Source organism: Aotus nancymaae, unplaced genomic scaffold (assembly GCF_030222135.1).
Source record: "Aotus nancymaae isolate 86718 unplaced genomic scaffold, 86718_ANA_hifiasm-v0.15.2.pri h1tg000040l, whole genome shotgun sequence".
In the NCBI taxonomy this organism is placed as follows: Eukaryota; Metazoa; Chordata; class Mammalia; order Primates; family Aotidae; genus Aotus; species Aotus nancymaae.
In genome coordinates, this window is record NW_026988454.1 from 9,143,449 (window position 1) to 9,163,999 (window position 20,551).

Genomic DNA, 20,551 nt, shown 5'->3' on the forward strand with positions numbered 1-20,551 from the left:
CCCAGCCATCTGCAGTTAGGAGTGGTATGTGGCTTCCTGACTAGCATAGGAACGCATGTCACAGGCCTGTGCCGTTGCCACACTGAGGACCAGCTTATGTAGAAGGTGCAGGAGGTTATCAGAAGAAAAGAGGACTCAGTTAAGGGTAATTTGTTTCATTCTGTTTTTCAGATCAATGTCCGAGTTACCACCATGGATGCAGAGCTGGAGTTTGCGATCCAGCCAAATACAACTGGAAAACAGCTTTTTGATCAGGTTGGTCTCCAAACTTGAGAGTTAACTACCCACTGCCCCCCCAAAAAATTGTTGTGCAACATCTCACTTATTTTGTTTGTTAAGCATATTACTTTGGTTTACTCATTTGAGATAACAGATGAGAAGGATCTTTTAAAAGGTAAAAGTACTATTTCAAGATAGCATTATAAAATGCATTTTATAGACAGGTATATCCTGCCTAGGAGGTGTATGAAAGCACACTGCTATCTGCTGTGTACAGCCAGGTGGATTCAGTGTGTACCAGGCATGGAAGCAAAGCACTGAAGAGAGAGTGATTGTGCTTGTCAGTGTAAGGAGGTGCTGGCCTGTGTGTCTCTCACCCTGTGTTAGAGACACCACTTTCTACCCCCAGCCACCTCCACCTCCAGAGTAGAACCCCTCTCACTGCATAGATGAGTGAACGCTTAGTTGTCTCAGTTGTTGCAGCTTCTCATTTCTAAGTGGGTCATACCTGGACATCTATGAAAAGAAATGAAGCTTTAGAGAAAATAATTTGCTTTTTAAAATTGGAAGATTTTTAAAATTATTAGTGATATTACGACATATTAAAATAATACTTTTTTTTTTGCCCTAATAGCTACTCAAATACAATTTTTTTTTTTCTTTTTGGTGAGAATGAGTCTCACTCTGTCGCCCAGGCTAGAGTGCAGTGGCACATTCTCGGCTCACTACAACCTCTGTCTCCCAGGTTCAAGCGATTCTCCTGCCTCAGCCTCCTATGTAGCTGGAATTATAGGTGTGCGCCACCACGCCCCACTAATTTTTGTATTTTTAGTAGAGACAGGGTTTCGCCATGTTGGTCAGGCTGGTCTCGAACTCCTGACCTCAAGTGATCCACCTGCCTTGGCCTCCCAAAGTGCTGGGGTTACAGGTGTGAGCCACCACACCCGGGTCAAATATAGTCTTACTGGCTTGGATTTTTTTTCCAGTCAAGGAGTGACTAAAACCATTATTTGGTATTTTTACAGCTTTATGTCACAGGTGAGAAATTGTTTTCTGCAAAGGGCAGGAGAGTAAATATTTTTGGCTTGCAGCCCACACGGTTGCTGTCACAACTACTCAGCTCTGCCATTGTAGTATTGAAAGCAGCCATAAACGTGAAGATTTGAATATAGCAGTGTTCTAGTAAAGCTCCATATGGACACTGATATTTTTATGTAATTTCCCCATCACCACCATTGAAAAAAATATAAACCCCTTCTTAGCTTATGGGCTGCACAGCCAGCCAGCACACAAGACTTGGTCCATGTGCCTTAGCTTGCTGCCCCTGTGTTATTAACAACTTTCTCCTGTAGCTGTAGTTCAGCACAGAACCAGCTTTGCAGACGTGTACAGCAGTGCCCTGCACGTGGCAAGGCACCGAGGAGGCGCCCATCCAACACCTCACACTGTTTCAAAATGTCAGGCTCTATGATCTCTCTTTTGTTTCTTTTTTGATACTCAACAGTGTTTTCGTTTCTTAACAAAATGCCTTAGATATTTGATTCCAGCAGGAGCATCCCACTAAAGAATGCTCATTTTTGGTAAAACGTTTTTTGAACACATTTTATTGTAAATGACCCCTTCAGATGCACATGGGTAGAGCCACTAGATCTCACCTTATGGTTTGTATTAGAAAACACAGTCCTCTTCCCTCCCCTCTCGCTCCCGTTTCCCTGCCTGACTTTATGAACTAAGTAGGCCAGAGGTCATGGAGCAGGAAGGACCAGAAATGCCTTTGTGGTGCTAGTCAGTAACGCAGGTCACTGGAAGGCCCGTCCACCTTGCGCTCAGCATCTTTGAGCACACTCAGGTGTCAGAAAAGACTCTTTCTTGAGATGGGCAGCACAGAATGATTCCCCATTGCTGCATGTTCCTCGTGAGACAATGGAGTTCAGTTTTAGTAAGGATGGTGAGCCACCAGGAAGGCTGTGGTAACTTTTCTGTGGAAGAGTTCTAAGTTCTAAAGAAAGCAAGATCTTCTTTTCTGGGCTAAGTAGATTCTGCTCTGGGGCCAGTAGAGGACCAGAGCCAGATGTGAGTTACAAGTTCTTTGAACCATAGCATCTTGTCCTGAGGGGCCCTACTGGTAGAAGTGATATTCTGTGTTCTAGCACTAAACCCAGAAATTAGAGCAGGTGGTGATTGGGAAACCTGGGAGGGAGAATTTTAGCACACTTAACACTATAGGAGACTCCACCCATGCTTGATCACATCTCCCTCTCTGAAAATGAACACCCAGCAGCAGTGGGCTGGCTCCATGCAGCAAAGCACACAGGTGCCAGGCGGTGCCCAGGTGGACACGTCCAGGGTGGGTGCAGTGCCAGTGGCCAGTCACTGCGACAGCCTCCACTAGTACTTCTCAGGTCATTTGTGGGCCTGCCTCACCCGGTGAGGATAAAGATATTTACTGCTCTGGGTGAGGCTGGACTTGGGATAAAAATTTAAAGGTTTCTCCTGAAAGATAATCCTGAAGTAAGTTGAGTGGTGCCAGCTGAACCCTGTGTGGCACACCTGCATAGGGCCCTGGCTTCTAATGTTGATTCTGAAGAATGTCCCTTGGTTAGCCTCCTGGACCCTGAGTCCTTACCTATTAGAATGCTAAGACCTTCTCCAGCACAAACTTTAAAGCAGGGATGGAAGCCCTAGGATAAGTAGAAAAACTGGGTTGTAGTTATAAAGTTTCTGATGGAAAGCTCATTCCTGGACCTGGATGTCAGTGAAAATAAGGCCTTGAAGGGAATAGGGTAAAAGAGATTGGAGGTAAAGTAGTCAGCCCTCCTCCCCCAATCCCTCCGTTACTTAGCTCTCTTCTGCAGCACCCCCCAGCCCAGCATCAAGCCCTGGAGTACTCTTGCTTTACCCCTGGGTCCTAGTCCAGGGCTTCAGTGTGATAGAGAACACCCCGGGGCCAACTGCCACATGGAGGGTAGAGCCAGGGCTGGACTGCAGCCCAGGTGTCGTGATGAGCCGGTCCACCCATGCTGGAGGCTCCTGATTGGGAGGAGCTGCTCCAGCTGTTGCTTGAAATTGAGTTCAACATCTCCCACCTTTTCCTTCCTAAAAAATCTGCATTTAAAACACCACTGAGCCCAGCACTTTGGGAGGTCGACGCAGGAGGATTGCTTGAGCTCACTCTCCTGTAAGCTACCAGCCTGGGCAACATGGCAAACACCTATCTCTACAAGGAATTTAAAAGTTAGCCAGGCATTGTGGCGCATGCCTGTAGTCTCAGCTACTCAGGTGGCTGAGGTGGGGAGGTGGAAGAATCACTTAAGCCCAGAAGGTTGAGACTGCGTTGAGCCAAGATTTTACCACTGCACTCCAGCCTGGGCAACAGCATAAGACCCTGTCTCAAAAACCAAACCAAAAAAAAAAAAGAAGAAAAGACCAAACACCACTGAGGTGGAGTTAGGGGGTAGACACAAATGTAGAGACTCTGCACCCATGGTGTGTCAGGATTCGCCAATGAAGGGAATGGCAAGGAGTGTTTCTCTAGGAATGTTGGCTTTTTTCTTTCAGGGATGACCTATGGATTGGTTTTTAGAGCGGACTGAAGTGAGGAAGATTGTTTAATTCTAATGTGTCCCTTTGGGGAAGGCATTGTGTGAGCAGTAGGATACTACAGCACACACTGAGCATAGTTACCCTGGAGATCGATGGAAGATTCCTGCTGTCAAGGTGCACGCAGATCAGGGCAGCCAGGGATGGGCCTCACTGAGAGAGGCTCTCGGCTGGACTGCATGGTGTGGTTACAGGGTTTGTGATTTGCCCCATGGAAGGAGGATGGTGACAGCATAGCAGATGCAGAAGAGGGTCCTCAGCTGTGGCTCTGAAAATCCATGAGAGCCTGACCGCTATGGAGGACAGAAGTCAAGTGGACAAGAGATTATTTCTGCCTGGTTCAGATGTGCAGGCTGAGGCTGCAGTTGGGTGAAGTGAGGGATGATGTCAGAGAGCAAGCAGTTGCTTAGGCATGTGGAGTTTTCTTGTGCAACTTTGAAACAACCCAGAGAGGAAGGCCAGGCAGGTTTCATATCAGGTGACAAGATGGAGGCTTGTGAGGAACAAGACATTAGCAGGCTTATATACCGAAACCTGGTCTTTGAATTCAGTTTTCTCCATGCTTTGCTACCATAAAAACAAAAAACACGGGGTTTCACAAAAGACTTGGGAGCACAGCACTGCATAAAAAGTCTAAATGTGTCTCATATCATTCCATGATGAAGAAGCTTGCTTACAGCCTGTCCCATCCCCTTTGGGTGACTGGGAAGAGGGGAAGAACAGGTCAGTCCTGGGCATTTAATAAATAGACTCCGAAAGCTTTAAGGAGCCTCTGGCCTTCCCGCACTCTTCAGATGAAGAAACAGGCCCAAATCGGGAGTTTATGTGGAGTTTTAAGATTTACTTTAAGTAAGTAATCTGTATATCTGAGTTGTCATTTCTAATGTATTCAGCGCTCCCCCATTAAATATGATAGAAGCCATGTATTTGAAGAATGGTAGCAGTTTTATTTTAAAGTTTTGCATTACATATCATGGGATTTTAAATTAATATGTCGACTATATATACGTACATATATATAGTCAAACTTGTCTGGGACTCGGTTTAGATGATGTTCAACAAGTACCCACAGCAAGTTCAACTATCGTTGCTTTTCTGTTTCCGAGACATTCAGAATAAGCAGCTGAGGACTTCTCTGTAATGCACAGCAGAGACTTCAAGATGTGAAATTCTTACTGTGACCTAGGGTCGGGATTCTGCCTTTGCTGGATCAGAATGTCCCATTTTTGGAGGCCTAAAGATGCAGGTTCCTCTGGGCACCCCTGGGCATTGCCACCCTTTCTTCCCAGACGTCTGCCACCACCTGTTTTCCTGCCTTTCCTAGGACATCTTTGTCCCTGTTCCTAGTAAGTTAGATCCCTGGGCCAGCTGGCTGAGAGGCAGAGACAGGCAGCCAGAGGAGGCTCAAGTGTGGTGCTGGGTACGTTAGTCTTCCGTGTGAGCACATCTGACGGGCAGCAGCGCACCCACCACACTGTCCCCTTGGGGGGCTGCGGGCTCCTGTGGTTCTGTGTGCTGGCCATAACCCACCCTGCTGGATTTCATGCAGGAGAGCATCCTGGAGTGTAAAGGAATAGGAGTGAGATTTTATAAGATTTGAAGATAGAACCCTGAATCTGCTCAAATTTATATTAAAAGTAAGTCGTTCATGGCTTTGAGACAATAGCCTTAGTTAGTAGCAAGTTATTTAAGAGAGTACAAAAAAGGTATTGCCCAGTGGTTGGACTGAGCAGATGTCCTGGTTTCCTGGGACTCTGCTAGACCATGTGATGAACAGCAGCCAAAAGCCGTTGCCCTTTTGAGTTTCTCATCACTGTTGAGTCTCTCTCTCTCACTCAGGTGGTGAAGACTATAGGTCTCCGGGAAGTGTGGTACTTTGGCCTCCAGTATGTGGATAATAAAGGATTTCCTACCTGGCTGAAGCTAGATAAGAAGGTAAGTCAGAGTTAACTATTTACAGGCTGTGGATTGGGTGTTGGTCTGCTTTGTTGATATTGGAACTGGAGCTCCTTACCCTGTCTTTTGTTTTCTGTTCCTTTTTTGTTTGTGTAAAAGTTTTGAGAGACAAAAAGGTTGCAAGTTTCTAGTAAATGGGGATATCGATTGTAAATCAGATCCTGGCATTTCTCCATACTGCTCACTCATCGGAGCATATAATGGTTAATTGCATAGTTTTTAGTTGACCTTAGTTTCTTTCAATGAGATTGTTAATCTTATAAACTGTGAATCATCCACTGTTTTTTAAGAATCTGTTATTGCTTTGTTTGAACCTGTGATAGATTATCTTCCAACTTTAAAGATTGGATAGATTCCATTAACCAACTATAAAGAAAAGTAGTAAGATAAACATTTTTTTTCTTCAAATTCTTGGAAATTATCCTTTTTTCCCAAATGTCCACTTTCCTCCCAAGTCATAGCAACAAGTTAGAAAGATGATGGGAGATGGGGAAGAGTGAAGGAGCAGGAGGAATTCTTAAGAGTAGTTTGGGTTCCAGGGCCTGATTGGCATGTGGCCAGATTCCAAGTCACTGTGGGGTCATTTCCAAATTTGAGTCTCTAGAATTGAGAGCATCATCCCGTGAGGGCTGGGGCTTAGTGGCACAGTAGCTTTGATTTCCAGCTGAGCGCAAGAGTGTTATAGTACTTACTTTTTTGTTTGTTTGAGATGGAGTCTCACTCTGTCACCCAGCCTTGAGTGCAGTGACACGATCTTGGCTCACTGCAACCTCTGCCTCCTGAGTCCAAGTGATTCTCCTGCCTCAGCCTTCCAAGTAGCTGGGACTACAGGTGCCCGCCACCACTCCTGGCTAATTTTTTGTATTTTTAGTAGAGACGGGGTTTCACCATGTTAACCAGGATGGTCTCAATCTCCTGACTTCATGATCCACCCGCCTCAGCTTCCCAAAGTGCTGGGATTACAGGCGTGAGCCACTGCGCCCGGCCTGGTTTTTTTTGTTGTTGTTTTTGTTTTTGTTTTTGTTTTTCAAAGACAGGGTCTTGCTCTGTCACCCAGGCTGGGTGCAGTGGTGCCATCATAGCTCACTGCAGCCTCGAACTCCTGGACTCAAAGGTTCCTCCTGCTCAGCTTCTTGAGTAACTAGGACTATAGGCATGCACCACCATCCCCAGCTAACTTTTTAAAAAAAATGTTGTAGAAATGGGATCTCTCTACATTGCCCAGGCTGGTCTCAAATTCCTGGGCTCAAGTGATCTTCCTGCCTTATTCTCCCAAAGCACTGAGATTATAGGCATGAGCCACCATGCCTGGCCTGTGATAGCACTTTTGACTAACCTTTTTTGTCTGGAGCTGAAAAGATGACTTTAAGAATAAACATTATCTTCTGAAAACTGGCCTGATGGCCTCATTGAGTCTTGGTTAGAAGCCTGTGTTGGGGACAGCGGGCCTTTGTCTTCTGGGTTCGGTTCATGTCGAGAGTCTGGTTTGCTTTGTCCAGGTGTCTGCCCAGGAGGTGAGGAAGGAGAATCCCCTCCAGTTCAAGTTCCGGGCCAAGTTCTACCCTGAAGATGTGGCTGAGGAGCTCATCCAGGACATCACCCAGAAACTTTTCTTCCTCCAAGTGAAAGAAGGGATCCTTAGCGACGAGATCTACTGCCCTCCCGAGACTGCCGTGCTCCTGGGGTCCTATGCTGTTCAGGCCAAGTTTGGGGACTACAACAAAGATGTGCACAAGTCTGGGTACCTCAGCTCTGAGCGGCTGATCCCTCAAAGGTGAGCACAGGGTGACCTGACCTGGGCAGGAGCTGTCATGCCATCCTCTGCAGGGAGAAGTGATTGCATTAGAAGCACAGTTTAAAAACAAGGACTTCGTCAATATCATGTGCTCCTTCACTCTGGGACTCTAGTCATTAAGGCACTGACCCGACCTGAAGCATAGCCAGGGAAGGTGAGCTACCATTCCTCATGGAAACTAAAGAGCCGCCATATCCTGTGAGGATGCAGCAGCATAGCAAACTTCTCAACCTGACTGCTTAGCTCCTCCTGGGTATGATAGGTTGGCCCCTATGAAGTCTGTTTTTATTTACTAATGGTCATAAAAATTACCCCATTTGGAAGAAGAGGCCACTTAAAATACCTTCTTAATTTTTCCAGCAGAACTGAGTTCTTGTTCAAAATGCTAAGTCTTCCAGGTTAATTATCATAAATAGAAATGCTACACATCAGGAAATAGAAACCAAAGCTCTTTGGGATCGATTGATTTGAATGGAAAGTAAGAATTTGAATGTGGGTGGTAAGTGGGCCTCCTTCCTTGCTTGTCACAACCCTTAAGGATGACAGTGCTGTTTCCTTTTGCAATCCAGAGTCATGGACCAGCACAAACTTACCAGGGACCAGTGGGAAGACCGGATCCAGGTGTGGCATGCAGAACACCGTGGGATGCTCAAGTGAGTGCTGGGTCTTGCTGTGGGGATCTGGGGCCATCTCCGTGCTCTCCAGCGTGTCTTTTCCTGTGACTCTCGTTAGTGCTTTAAAGAGCTCTGTGTCAGGCCTGAGCTCCAGCCCTAGTGCCCTGTGAAGACCATGAGGGAACTGAGGTAAAGATGGGGTTTTCTTAGGGGAGATTTTTGTTTTTGTTTTTTTTTAAGCCAAGTGTCTTGCTCAGGGAAGCAGTTTAGCTCAAGCCTTGAGGTTCTAAAAGCTTACACCCTCCCTTTGGAGAATGTGTTATCTCTAAACTTCATTTTAGTCAGAGGGGCATTGTTCACCTGCAATCAGCATTATTTTTTTTTCTCTCTGTCAAAAAGGTGCTGGTTTGCTCATTGTTTGAAGGTAGTTGTCTTACAAAGTATATATAAATGAAAAAGGATCCCAAGTGAGAAATCCTGATATCAGAGAACCTGGGCATGAGGAGGGACTTGGGGCTGTTAATGTAAGATGTGGTTGGACCCCTGATTCTGGGTGTTCTCATCCTAGAGCCTCACCTCTGGCCTGTCTTGCGACTCTGCATTATTTCAGACTCTGAAGTTTGTGGTTTACACCTCAGATTTTGTGCTTCAGGGTTTCCTGCCTGGCCCAAGCATCCTTTATGGAAGGAAAACAACTCACGGCCTATGAGGAGGGTGGTGGGAGCCCCAGAAGACATGTGGACAAGAGAAAAGGAGGATTGTGCAGAGTGATAAAACTTACAAGAAAAACCTGTCAGAGAAGCCAGTGTGAATCAGTTCTTCCTGAACTTGTGTGTGGGGTTTGGTAGTGAGGGTCCAGGGCAGCACAGAGTCCACCCCAGGCAGAGCTTCCGGGCTGCAGGGGTCCCCCGCTCACTGCTCTGCTGCCCAGGCCCCTGCCTGTCTGCACGCAGCACACAGCTTTGAGCCCATCCTACACAAGGCGCCTTAATTTAAAAATTCTGGAAGGTTTTACGGTTCTGGACCTTGAGGGCTACTAATGACTGCCTGTTTCACCCTCTGCGATCAGAGATAACGCTATGTTGGAATACCTGAAGATTGCTCAGGACCTGGAAATGTATGGAATCAACTATTTTGAGATAAAAAACAAGAAAGGAACAGACCTTTGGCTTGGAGTTGATGCCCTTGGACTGAATATTTATGAAAAAGATGATAAGTGAGTTAACGTTTATCTTCAGTAGGTGGGGTGGTAGGCCTGGGAACAGTGGCAAAATGGCAATTTTGTGGGTTATTTTTGAAGTATTTAGCAACTTACTATCCCAAAGTAGGAATCTTTAAGGGCTTTTGGACTGCTGTGGCCCTCTCAGAGGGTGGTCCAGAGGCATGCGTTATCCTGTCTCATGGTGGGTGGGGCCAATAGTGGGCTCAGGCCTGGGAGAGGAAGGCAGAATAGAACAGAGGCTGCCTCTCCTCCTCCTGCCTCTGAGGTTCCCCCCACCACACCTACATGCAGGTACCAGCACATCCATCCGTAACTACTTCCCAGGTGCTGGACTCCTGGCTAGAGGTTTATGCTAATCCAACCAGGTATAGTTATGGTGTGATGAGAGACTTGAAGTGTTGTCTACACATACAGGCTATTGTTTACACTTGAGCTAAATGCTGGGAGTCTGCAGGAGATACCTGAATTGCCTTGCATTAGTTACATTTGTTGAGAGATCTGTGAGCAAGCTGGGTAGAGCAGCAGAGCCCGGCTTCTCCGCAGGGGACAGACAGTCCTCTTTTAGATACAGTGCATTTGCCGCCTTTCTGCTGAGGATAAACAGGGGAAGATCATCCTAGTTCATGAGGGCAAGTTTCCCGTAGTGAGTCCCTGACATCAGCATAAGCTTAGCTTCTAGACTGATCTGATCAGAAGCTACCTGAATTTAAGAGGCAGAAGGAAACTACCTCTGGAAAGAGAAGGGAGAGGTTCCTGACTGCCTCCTGACTCCTGTCTCTGCCCTGATTGTCCAGTCAGCCTGATTGCTCTGCTGACTATGGACAATACTAAACAAACCCTCTGATGGCCACCAGCTTCAGGGACCTGGCAGAGAAGGACAAGAAAGCTCCTACAGTCTTTATGCCAAGCCCCGCCTTTTGACCTGGGTTCCTGCTGTCTACTTGAGAAGCATAGTGGCCCAGGGTTCCCAGATGTACATGGTTTCCTTCCCAGCCTCATACTGTTCCTTTAAATAATGGCTGTCCCCATATCGCACTTGAGACTCACCCATCTCACCTGTTCTCAGCTTCCCCACACCTCAGGTTCCCCAAAAATCCTCTCAGGTTCACAAAGGGAGTGGTGCTATTTTCCACAAATCATGTGCACATGAGTCCATCTCTCCATTTGCAACCATGTGGATTCCTGCCAGAACCCAGGGCACAGATCTATTTCACTTGGATAGATCAGCGATCCATGCCAGCTATGCCCAACCTCCTCTCACCTCCAAGACCCACATGATGAGACTGTGCAAGGAGGGAGGCAGTTGCTGTCTGCTGGAAGGAAGGTGCCCATCGGGGATGGAGTTACACAAACCAGTGCGCTTCACCTGTCAGAATCACAGGAGCTCCTCAGAGAACCTGGAAATGAGTTATTGAGGACTCTTGTTCGTTCCTACCCCGAGTGTGCTGGCTACAGCATTAGTAAAGAAGTGGGGAAAAAGCCAGGCACAGTGGCTCACTCCTGGAATCCCAGCACTCTGGGAGGCTGAGGCAGATGGATCCCTTGAGCTCAGGAGTTCGAGACCTACCTAGGGAACATGGTAAAACCCCGTCTCTACCAAAAATTTAAAAAATTAGCCAGCTGTGGTGGTACATGCCTGTGATCCCAGTCAGTCAGGAGGCCGAGGTGGGAGGATCACTTGAGCCTAGGAGGCAGAAGTTGTAGTAAGCTGAGATTGCACCATTGCACTCTAGCCTGAGTGACAGAGTGAGACCATGTCTCAAAAAAAATTTTTTTTAAGAAGTGGGGAAAGTGGGTAGATACAGGAACTTGGAACTAGGACATGATCTTTCCGGGAGGCCCCAGAGCTGAAGCCCATGGCTCTTAGCCATGCCAAGGAGAGCGATGCACAAAGTCCTGGTGTGAACACATGTGGGAAACTGCCTCTGCCTATGAAATCTCTTGAATGACCAGATTTTGTAACATGGCCAGGCCAGGGCTGTCCAAACAGGTTTTTCAACCTGCAGGAAAACAGCCATGAGTAGGAACTTGCTGATGTCGACTTGTAACTGCCCCAGCCCACATAAATGTCCATTTCTTCCAAGTAAAAATATGAGCTGTGTGCCCTATTTAGTACTGTTCTGGCTTTCCGCTCCACCCTCCCACCATTGAGATGGTTCTTTCCCCACAGAATGCTGGGGTGTTGGGCAGGCTCACTTACTGCCTCTCTTCTCCCTGTTCCTGAAGGCACACCCCTCTCTTCTCAAAAAAAGCATTTATGAAGATAGTCAATTAATAGGCCCAAATTCTTTTCCTCTTGAACAAATATTGACAACGTGGTAGCAGCATAAGCAGGAGACTGTCCTGAAGTCTGAGGAGTGCTGAGAACTCGCCAGCTGTGCCAGGTATTGTGCTGTACCCCTCTCAGTAGAACTAGGAGAATTAGATATACCTGAAACAACGCCAGGCGCGGTGGCTCACAAGGTCAAGAGATCGAGACCATCCTGGTCAACATGGTGAAACCCCGTCTCTACTAAAAATACAAAAAATTAGCTGGGCATGGTGGCGCGTGCCTGTAATCCCAGCTACTCAGGAGGCTGAGGCAGGAGAACTGCCTGAACCCAGGAGGCGGAGGTTGCGGTGAGCCGAGATCATGCCATTGCACTCCAGCCTGGGTAACGAGCGAAACGCCATCTCAAAAAAAAAAAAAAAAAAAAGATATACCTGAAACATCGTTCAGGTGAGAAAGGTGATCTATTGAGTATGAAAATTGAGCTCTAAGAGATTTATACTCTACAAGTAAACATCTCTATTTAAAAACCCGTTTTAGTATTAAATAGGATCTGACTGGGAAATCTGTCTCTTGGGGTCCCCGTTTAATTGTGCACATACCATTAAGTGGGAGCCTATAGGACTGAAAGTATTTGTCGTCTTTTTTTAAACCCTTAGCTTGAAATAGGTGGGAGTGTAAAGAGGGCAAAAATAGGTGAGCGCCCCTCCTGATGGCAGTATAAGCTTCTGAACAGAGAAAGTTCAGTTCTACCCGGCACTCTCAGACCAAAAACAAAAACTAAAGGAACCTGATCTTTAGTCCTGTAAAAGCACTTTTTCCCTTAGCTTCATCCCTCTTTGGGCAGGCTTCATCATAGAAGTACTTCTGTAGGTAGGAGTTTCTGGAAGTGCACCAGCTCCAGGGCTCCCACCTTAAAGGGAGAAAGTGCACAGGGAGCTTGGGGACTGAAACAGGAGCCACAGAATGGGTCTTTTTCCCTTTAGATTCCTTGCGGAGGTACTCAGGGCTGCACTTGCTTTATCACTTCTCTTTCCATCTACACATCGCTGTCACCCTCTGGCCCTCTTTGATACATTTCCAAGAAAATCGCAGGCATCCATCTCCTTCCCCAAAATGAAAGTGTATATGATATGCCAGAAGTCAATTATATTTTGTTCTTTTGATGTAAAATTTAAATAAATGAAATGTAATCTTAAGTGTTCATTCGCTGAGTTTTCACAAATATGCCTGAAAAATGGCAAATCTTAAGATATATGGAACATTATCATCACCCTCAGCTACATATTTTGGATTTAAATTTTTAAACCATTTGTTCTTGCATTTTATTTTTTTTTATTTTTTGAGGTGGAGTCTCACTATGTTACCCAGGGTGAAATGCAATGGCATGATCTCGGCTCACTTCTGCCTCCTGGGTTCAAGCGATTCTCCTTCCTCAGCCTTCTTTGCACCTGGCTTGTTGTTACATTTTAAAATCATTTCAGGCTGGGCATAGTGGCTCATACCTGTAATCCCAGGTATGAGCCTAAGGGATTACAGGAGGATAAGGCAGGTGGATCCCTTGAGCTCAGGAGCTTGAGACCAGCCTGGGCAAGATGGCAAAACCCCATCTCCACCAAAAATACAAAAAAATTAGGCGTGGTGGCACATGCCTGTGGTCCTAGCTACTTGGGAGGCTGAGGTAGAAGGATCACTTGAACCCAGGAGGTGGAGGCTGCAGTGAGCCAAGATTGTACCACTGCACTTCAGCCTGGTTACCTTTTCTCATTATTAAGCCAGACCCTATCTCAATTAAAAAAAAGTTATTTCAGACTTTAAAAAGATTCTAAAAATAGTACAAATAATTTCCATATACACTTCACTTAGTTTCCTCAAGCATTAACACCTTACGTCCAAATATCAAGATCAGAAAATTAATGTTAATAATCTATAACCCTTATTCCCATTTTAATCAGTTGTCTCACTGATGTCCTATTTCTGCCCCGGGACCCTGTCTGGAGCCACACCTACAGTTGTTAGACCTTCCCATCTCCTTTGATGTGGGATAGTTCCAGTCTTTGTCATGAACTTAATATTTTTAAAGAATATGGCCATTGACTTTTTGGAAAGCCCCTCAACTTGGATTGTCTAGTGTTTTCTCATTATTAAATAGGAGTTTTGCATTTTTGGTGAGAACCCCACAAAAGTGCTGCTGTGCCCTTCCAGGGCCTCTTTCAAGGTGGCACATGTAGTCAGTATAGTTTATTGTAGGTGGTGCTAATTTTGATTGTTAAGGTGGTGTCTGCTGGGTTTCTTCACTGTAAAATCGCTATCCTTCAGTTTACAATTGGTTAGTATATTTGGAGGAGATAATTTTAAACTATGTAAATATCCTAGTTCTAGCTTCCATTGATGAGATTACTTTGGTATTTGAGAAATGGTGGCATTTAAAAACTTCTTTTTACATGCATTAATTGGAATCCCATAAGGAGCCAATTTCTGTTTTCCATGTATTTAGTTATGTTAGTATGGACTCATGGATATGTGTTTCAGTCTTTGGGTTATGATCTATTAGTATGTATCATCTTGCTTAGGTTGTTCGAGGTTTGGCCTTTAGGAGCACGTTGAAATGGGACCCCCTGCATTATTTGCAGGCTTCCTTACTCTCTGGCTTCTCGAGATGCACCAGGTTCATCCTTTACATTCTCTGTTCTAGCCCTAGAATCAGCCATTTCTCCAAGAGGTCTGGTCCCTGTTACTGGAGAATTACATTTTTTTTTTATTTAATGTGTGGCCTAAGCAAGGACACTTAAAACATAAGCCCTGTGGCTACCTTCTCTGTGGACCCTATTCATGTCCTATATGTGATCTCTTAAAAAAAAAAAAAAAAAGGAAATTCTTGGGCTTTAATTTTCCAACTTTGGTCAAGAATTAAAGGAAGTTCTTTAACTCAGAAGTGAGTCATAATTTTCATGTTTAACCTCTTTGTTTTGATACTGCAATTATGCTTAGGAGTAGCTATGAATTGTTATATGAGGTTTCAAAGTCCTAAGAGGACAAACTTTCTAGACACACCAGAGAGCTGGAGGCCTAAGTTTTCTAAGGTCAGAACCTGTTTTGAGAGCCCTGTATAGAGACAGAAGCTGGAGACTGGATCCCAGCCCCTTGAAGTTTCAGGAGGTGGCACTCTGGAGCTTGGATCCTATAGCTCCCCTGTTGGTGCCAGCAGGCTGCCCTTGTGTTTTGGGTGAAAAGTGCTCCAAAGCAACACATGCCTGTCTGATGCCATTCTATAGCCTTTCAATGTAAGGAGGACATAGGCTGAAGTCAGTAGCAGGGCTAGGTGATATCTGGAGTTCCTTCCCCTTCAATGCTCTGAAACCTGTAAAGAAAATGACATCTCAAAGAAGAAACTCCTTGCATGTTTGTTTGAATGCCAGGTGTGTTTTTTATGGATATTGGTGATTGTAGACCATAGCACTGTAAAAGAAAGGATGTATACAAAAAGCTTTGACATTTAGAACCGTGGTCTGGCCAGTGTCCTGACATTGTTCCTGCAGGCACACCATGACCAACTATTCCCCAGAAGGGCCATCTGTTGGGCTTACATGTTTGCCCTCAGCCTCCAGAGGTCCACCCCACACTGCCTTGACCTAGTTTATGTTGTCATAACGAAACCTGTGTAGCTCGTCAGTATGAACCTGTTGGTACACCACAGATTGCTCGACCTTCCTGCTGCTTCTAAAATGAAGGTTTTTGTGGGATGTTGGAAAGGACCATTTTGGATGGCAGCATTGTTGAATGGTGGTTTTGAGGATCTGTTGTCACTTCCAGAATGGCATTATTCCTGGTAAAATGCTTTGGAAGAACAGGGTGGGAAGCGTGCGGTGAGCAGAGCAATATGGTCTTGAAATCACATGATGAATGTGGGAATGCTAATAAAAGCCTGAGTCTGGGCCAGTCGTGGCATAGCATTGGTTAAGTAGGGTTAGTCCTGTGGGGCTTTCATTAGGGCAGTTAGTTTGAGGGCTGTCCTGGAAGTGGGAGAGTGCCATGGGAAAATGTCTGTCCAGCCGGGAGAACATGCACTAGCAGTAGCAGAATGTGTAGCGAGGCCTTGTTTATTTCTCTTGGCAAGCTCTGTTGAGTACGGCACATCTAGGAAACATGATGGGATCTTGGCCCTGTTGGTTTCATAAAACTAAATGATCAGTAAGCTAAAGAACATTCAGCGAACAGTCTGTAGCAGAACAGCCTGCATGTTGAGAGAAGAGAGGCCTCAAGGGAAAGGGAGGTGACCCCAGGGAACCCATGTGTTGAAAGGTGGGTCTGGAGTTTAAGGCTGGATTTGACAGCTTTTAGATGCTGAGTTAAGGACTGTGTTAACATTTGAAGATAGGAAATGAATCACATCAGCAGACTGAAAGTAGGGGTTCTCCAGCACAGAGCTTGAGAGGGGTTCTGGCAGGATGAGAGGTGGGTGAGTGTGGTGATGTGATACGGGAATCAACAGCGGAAGATTCCTCAGGGAGGGTCAAGGTGCCTGGGTAGGAATTGCAGGTGACTTCGAGATCACCATCCTGGGTAATTGTAGGTGCCCCGAACTGAGGAAAAGCCAAAGGAAATGGGAACAGATTAAGGTTGCAGAAGCCTTGCAGCCAGCCACTTGGCTTGACCTAGGACAGGTGGGAACTGTTTGATAATAGCATATAACACACATTATGTCTCCTGGGTTAGCTTCGTATCATTTTAATTGAACTATTAAGAATAGGTTTGTGAATCTCTCTTACCCAGTCCAAGAATACATACGTGTACATCTAACCATCCACCTTTTCTTTTTAACCTCAGGTTAACTCCAAAGATTGGCTTCCCTTGGAGTGAAATCAGGAACATCTCTTTCAATGACAAAAAGTTTGTCATTAAACCCATCGACAAGAAGGCACCTGTAAGTTCCACAACATTTTATTCAGGGGGCTACTGTTTTTCATTCTTAGACTTCATGAGTTGTCAGGGTAACAAAGTTCTCTCTCTGACGAGTAGCTGGTGATACTCCAAATTCCCTTTGTGGTTGCATTGAGGGCCAGAGATCCTGTGGGCCAGACAATCATTGCAGGGGAGACCACTTAACTTTTCAAATGATCCTCATTCCTTAAGAAGAAAAGGGCAGTTCTGAGTCAATTGGCCAAATGATAAGCATTTCCCTAAATGCTGTGTTTTTGGTGTGGAGAGCCAGCCTATCTCCTGTACCACCTGGGTATGGGAACTCTCCTGGCACCTGGCCGGAGGACCGACAGTGGGACCTGCGAGTCTCAAGGGCCAGATTTGCGTTTCAGAGCTGCTCTGGAACTTACCCAAGTTAGGGACCGTCACACTTGCAACCAAACCCCAGGGTTTTATCTGGGCTTTGCCTCGCCCGCTTCTGTTGTCCAGAGGTGTGCGTCCTCACACAGGTGAGACTGGCAGGCAGTCATTTTGGGAGGGCCATGGTAAGAAAAAGGCTACACTTGATGTTCTGAAATCTGAGAGTACTGATTGTAATAGCTGCAGAGACCAGTGCATTATGGAAATTTATTTGGTTTTATTAATTCTGACCTTTAAACTTTTGTTAGCTCAGAACATTTAAGACATGTACATAACTTAACATTGTAGAATGGGTAAGGATTTTGTTACCAGAAATCTGGTTCTCTAAAAAAATTGCCACTTGAAGAAATTCTGTTATCCACCTTAGAGCCTGTTCTGAATTTTACCAAAATTACAGATTGGAAAGGACTTTGTGTTCTCATGTAATTTTTGTTCCTTAGTTACAGTGTTAAGCTTGGAGAGGCAAACATGGGCTGTGGTCCATAGCTTGGTTGTCTGTTAACCTTTTTGAGACTGGGTACTGCTTAGCAATGGCAAATCCACTTAGAACAGTATGTGGTGTTATTGTCTAATTACTTCTCCCCACATGCAGGTTTGTCTAGCATAATTTAAAATCAGCAGGTCTTGACAGTTTTTTAGAAAGTATTTTCTTTGTTAAAAACGTCTCCTGCTGTTCGCAGGCTCTTGGCTGCTACTCCATGGGTAGTTGCACAGTTATTTAAAATTAAACTAGTGTTTAATGCAGACTCTGAGGCTCCATGGTAGCAGTTCATATTAATATGCAACACCATGAAGGGAGGGTCATAGTGTCTTTATGTCACTTGGGTAGTGAGATTGGCACAGTTTAGAACAAGAAAATTCTGAAATCCCTCATCAGTAGCCTGCTATGTACTCTGTGACACTGTTGCCTTTTCAGAATACTTCTATTAGAAATTTGACTAGTGCAGAAGAAACTCTGGACTAGACTGAGAATTTGTGTGTATGTTTGATAAAAGTTTATCTCTTGAAAAGCTGAAGAATATATCCTAAGTCCCAAGCAGAAGCCATTGTAATGAATCTTGGGCGTATGCCTTTATTATAGAGTAGCCTCATGTGGATCATCTCTTAAAAGAGAAAGTAACATTGGCTGGTTGCACGCTGTTCCAGGCACTCTTCCAGGGCTGTGTGCATGCCACGAACAAGGCAAAGCTCCTGCCCTGGTGAAGCCTACCTTCAAGTGGAAGAAAGGGTTAGAAACAAGCCAAATGAGATGCTTTCTGGTAGTAAATTTAACAATACGGCTGTGATTAAAAACAAAGTAGGATCAGAAGATTGTGTGATCTTCAGGCAGGTTGGGCAGCAGCCACACTGAGAAGGCAGCATCTTTGAGTGGGCAGTGCTGAGTTCTGTCACCCCCATGCCACCCCAGTGCTGCTTGAGGCACTGCCCTGCCTCAGTCTGTAAACTTTGGGCAGAAGAAATTCAAGTTTTCAACATCCAACTTTCATGTAAAAGAAGAGGAAGCCCCCAAGTTTAAGGCGTGAACTCACAAACGAGTCCTTGTCCAGTTCTGCCCCCAGCAGCTGCCATCTCCTTTTTAAAAGCCAGCTTCTCTTCCCTGCCAAGGCGTGTACAGCAATTTGGGGCCATGCTTTGGCTCTTGAGGTGAGACCTTGTACACAGCTGACATGGCCTGCCCAGGTAAGCCTATGAGTGCTGAGGTGGCTGCCTTTTCCCTTTCAAAAGAGCCTTTTGTTTCTGTGGCCTCATGGAGAAGGCAGAAGGCTCTCAGTCATCTGGAATTTGGAGAAAGCAAGCAGCATTTCTGTACTGACTCCTCGGCTGCTGCCTCCTTGTGGCCTTTCCAGGAGCCCCACTGCCTCCCGTGGCTGCCTGCAGCCATCTTTGTGGCCAGATGAGCCTTGGGATTGGCTTCTTATGGGAGTTTCCTGGAAGTTCCTGTCGCTGGCATCTCGGGGACTTGAAAAGGGACTCTTACCTTCTCTCCTTCTGTATTTTTAGGGTCTTGGGTTTATTTTTCTTGAACTTTCCTTGTGCCTAATTTGCATTTTTACCGTGCTTGTTCTCAGCCAGTTTAAAAACCCTGCTCTGGGTCTTGTTGTCTTGTGGTTCTGTGTCAGGAGGCTGCATCCTGCAGCAGGTTAGGGACTTGGATTTAGAAGCCTTTCACTATGAGTCTTTGTTTTAACTTGAAGACAGAAACTGGCTTCCTTCAAAGACACTGGGAGAAATTTCCTGCCAGGCACCTTCCTCCCTTACCTGCTGGCAGTGGTGGACTCCCTGAATTCTCCTGGTTCCCGTTGCTGGCAGGACCTGTCTTCTGGGGGGAAAGGGGAAGAGGGGGACATTATTATGTTAACCTGAAGTTACCATTGAGATTTTTCATTGATTCCCCCCACTCCTGTGCCCCCCAACCCCATAAAGGGGAGTTGGTACTAATCAGCGTTTTCTGAGTCAGTCAGAGCCTATGTGGTAGAGTCCTCTGAAGCTGTAATGCAGGATTGGTTCCTCTTGTGTAATAAGGGATAGATGGCTAATAAAAATGCCTGTTGCTCCCAGCTCCACCAACTCCTCCCTGGGAAACCCAGTGACTTAAACAACAAGGGTGTGAAACCCCAAAGACAGCCCCACCCAGGAAGTTCATGGGCTTTCAGGGCTTGGCATCACCTTTCACCCTAGGATTTCTGGAACAGATGAAAAGACTATGAAGCTAAATAGATTCTTCTTGGGTGTGTTGATGAACCTGCTCCGCCAGTTCCTCGTTAGGTATCAGAAGTTGCTGTGGGATGTGTCGCGCTGTTTCTTTGTTTTAGCCACCCTGCTCCTGTTCCAAATGGTCAGAAGCTGGACACCAGGGTCCCTGAGGTTAAGAGGAAACTGACAGAGGCACTGAAAAATAACTTTTCATGGGAGTTTCTAAACCATATTGTTTCTTCTGTCTTGTAAGTTAATCACAGCAGCAGCAGCAAGGAGTTGGGACCGAGATTGTCAGCCGTGTCCCAAATGTTTCCAGTCACGGTTACGAGTTTCCTGAATGCTGTGATTCTGCCTCGTTTTCGAGGAGGCGCCTCTGGTTGTGGTCTTGCAAGGCACTAGCAATGGGAGTGACCGCTTTGTCATGTCAGCCAGCTCTTACTGTGCCAGGTGCTGTTCCGAGTACCTCCTGAGCAAGGACGCTAGCATCTAACGGGACTGCTGGGGGGATTGAGTCCCCTCTCTGAAGTCCCGGGAGATACAGGTGTCCCTGCCTTATGTCGAAGGCGCTGAGGCTGGTGAAGGGATGTGCTGAAGGCCGTGGAGCTCGCACGTGGCTGTGCTGTACAAGCTGGCAGTGCCTGGCAGATACTGAGCACTTCAAATATTGACCCTGGGAGGATAGAGATGAATCCCTGATCTCAGGAGCTGATGGCCTCATAGGAGCGGGATGCTGAAAGGAGTTGCTGGAGTGAAGTGACTGTGCCACTGCAGCAAGCGCCTGTAGTGGGTATGGCGGGTACAGGAGCAGGGCTGGATAGCTCTGATGAGAGAGAACCGAC

General features: G+C 46.0%; 1 protein-coding gene across 3 annotated transcripts in view; it reads left to right on the forward strand.

The window, feature by feature from the left end:
* The window catches only part of EZR (ezrin), a 55,719-nt gene that overhangs the window by 29,282 nt on the left and 5,886 nt on the right, over window positions 1-20,551 (forward strand). For all 3 annotated transcript variants that reach the window (XM_064360493.1, XM_064360494.1, XM_064360495.1), the window contains 6 exons: window positions 172-255; window positions 5,659-5,754; window positions 7,275-7,549; window positions 8,140-8,223; window positions 9,254-9,400; window positions 16,503-16,599. In XM_064360493.1, the coding sequence (XP_064216563.1) occupies window positions 172-255; window positions 5,659-5,754; window positions 7,275-7,549; window positions 8,140-8,223; window positions 9,254-9,400; window positions 16,503-16,599 (783 nt within the window). The remainder of the gene's footprint in view (window positions 1-171; window positions 256-5,658; window positions 5,755-7,274; window positions 7,550-8,139; window positions 8,224-9,253; window positions 9,401-16,502; window positions 16,600-20,551) is intronic.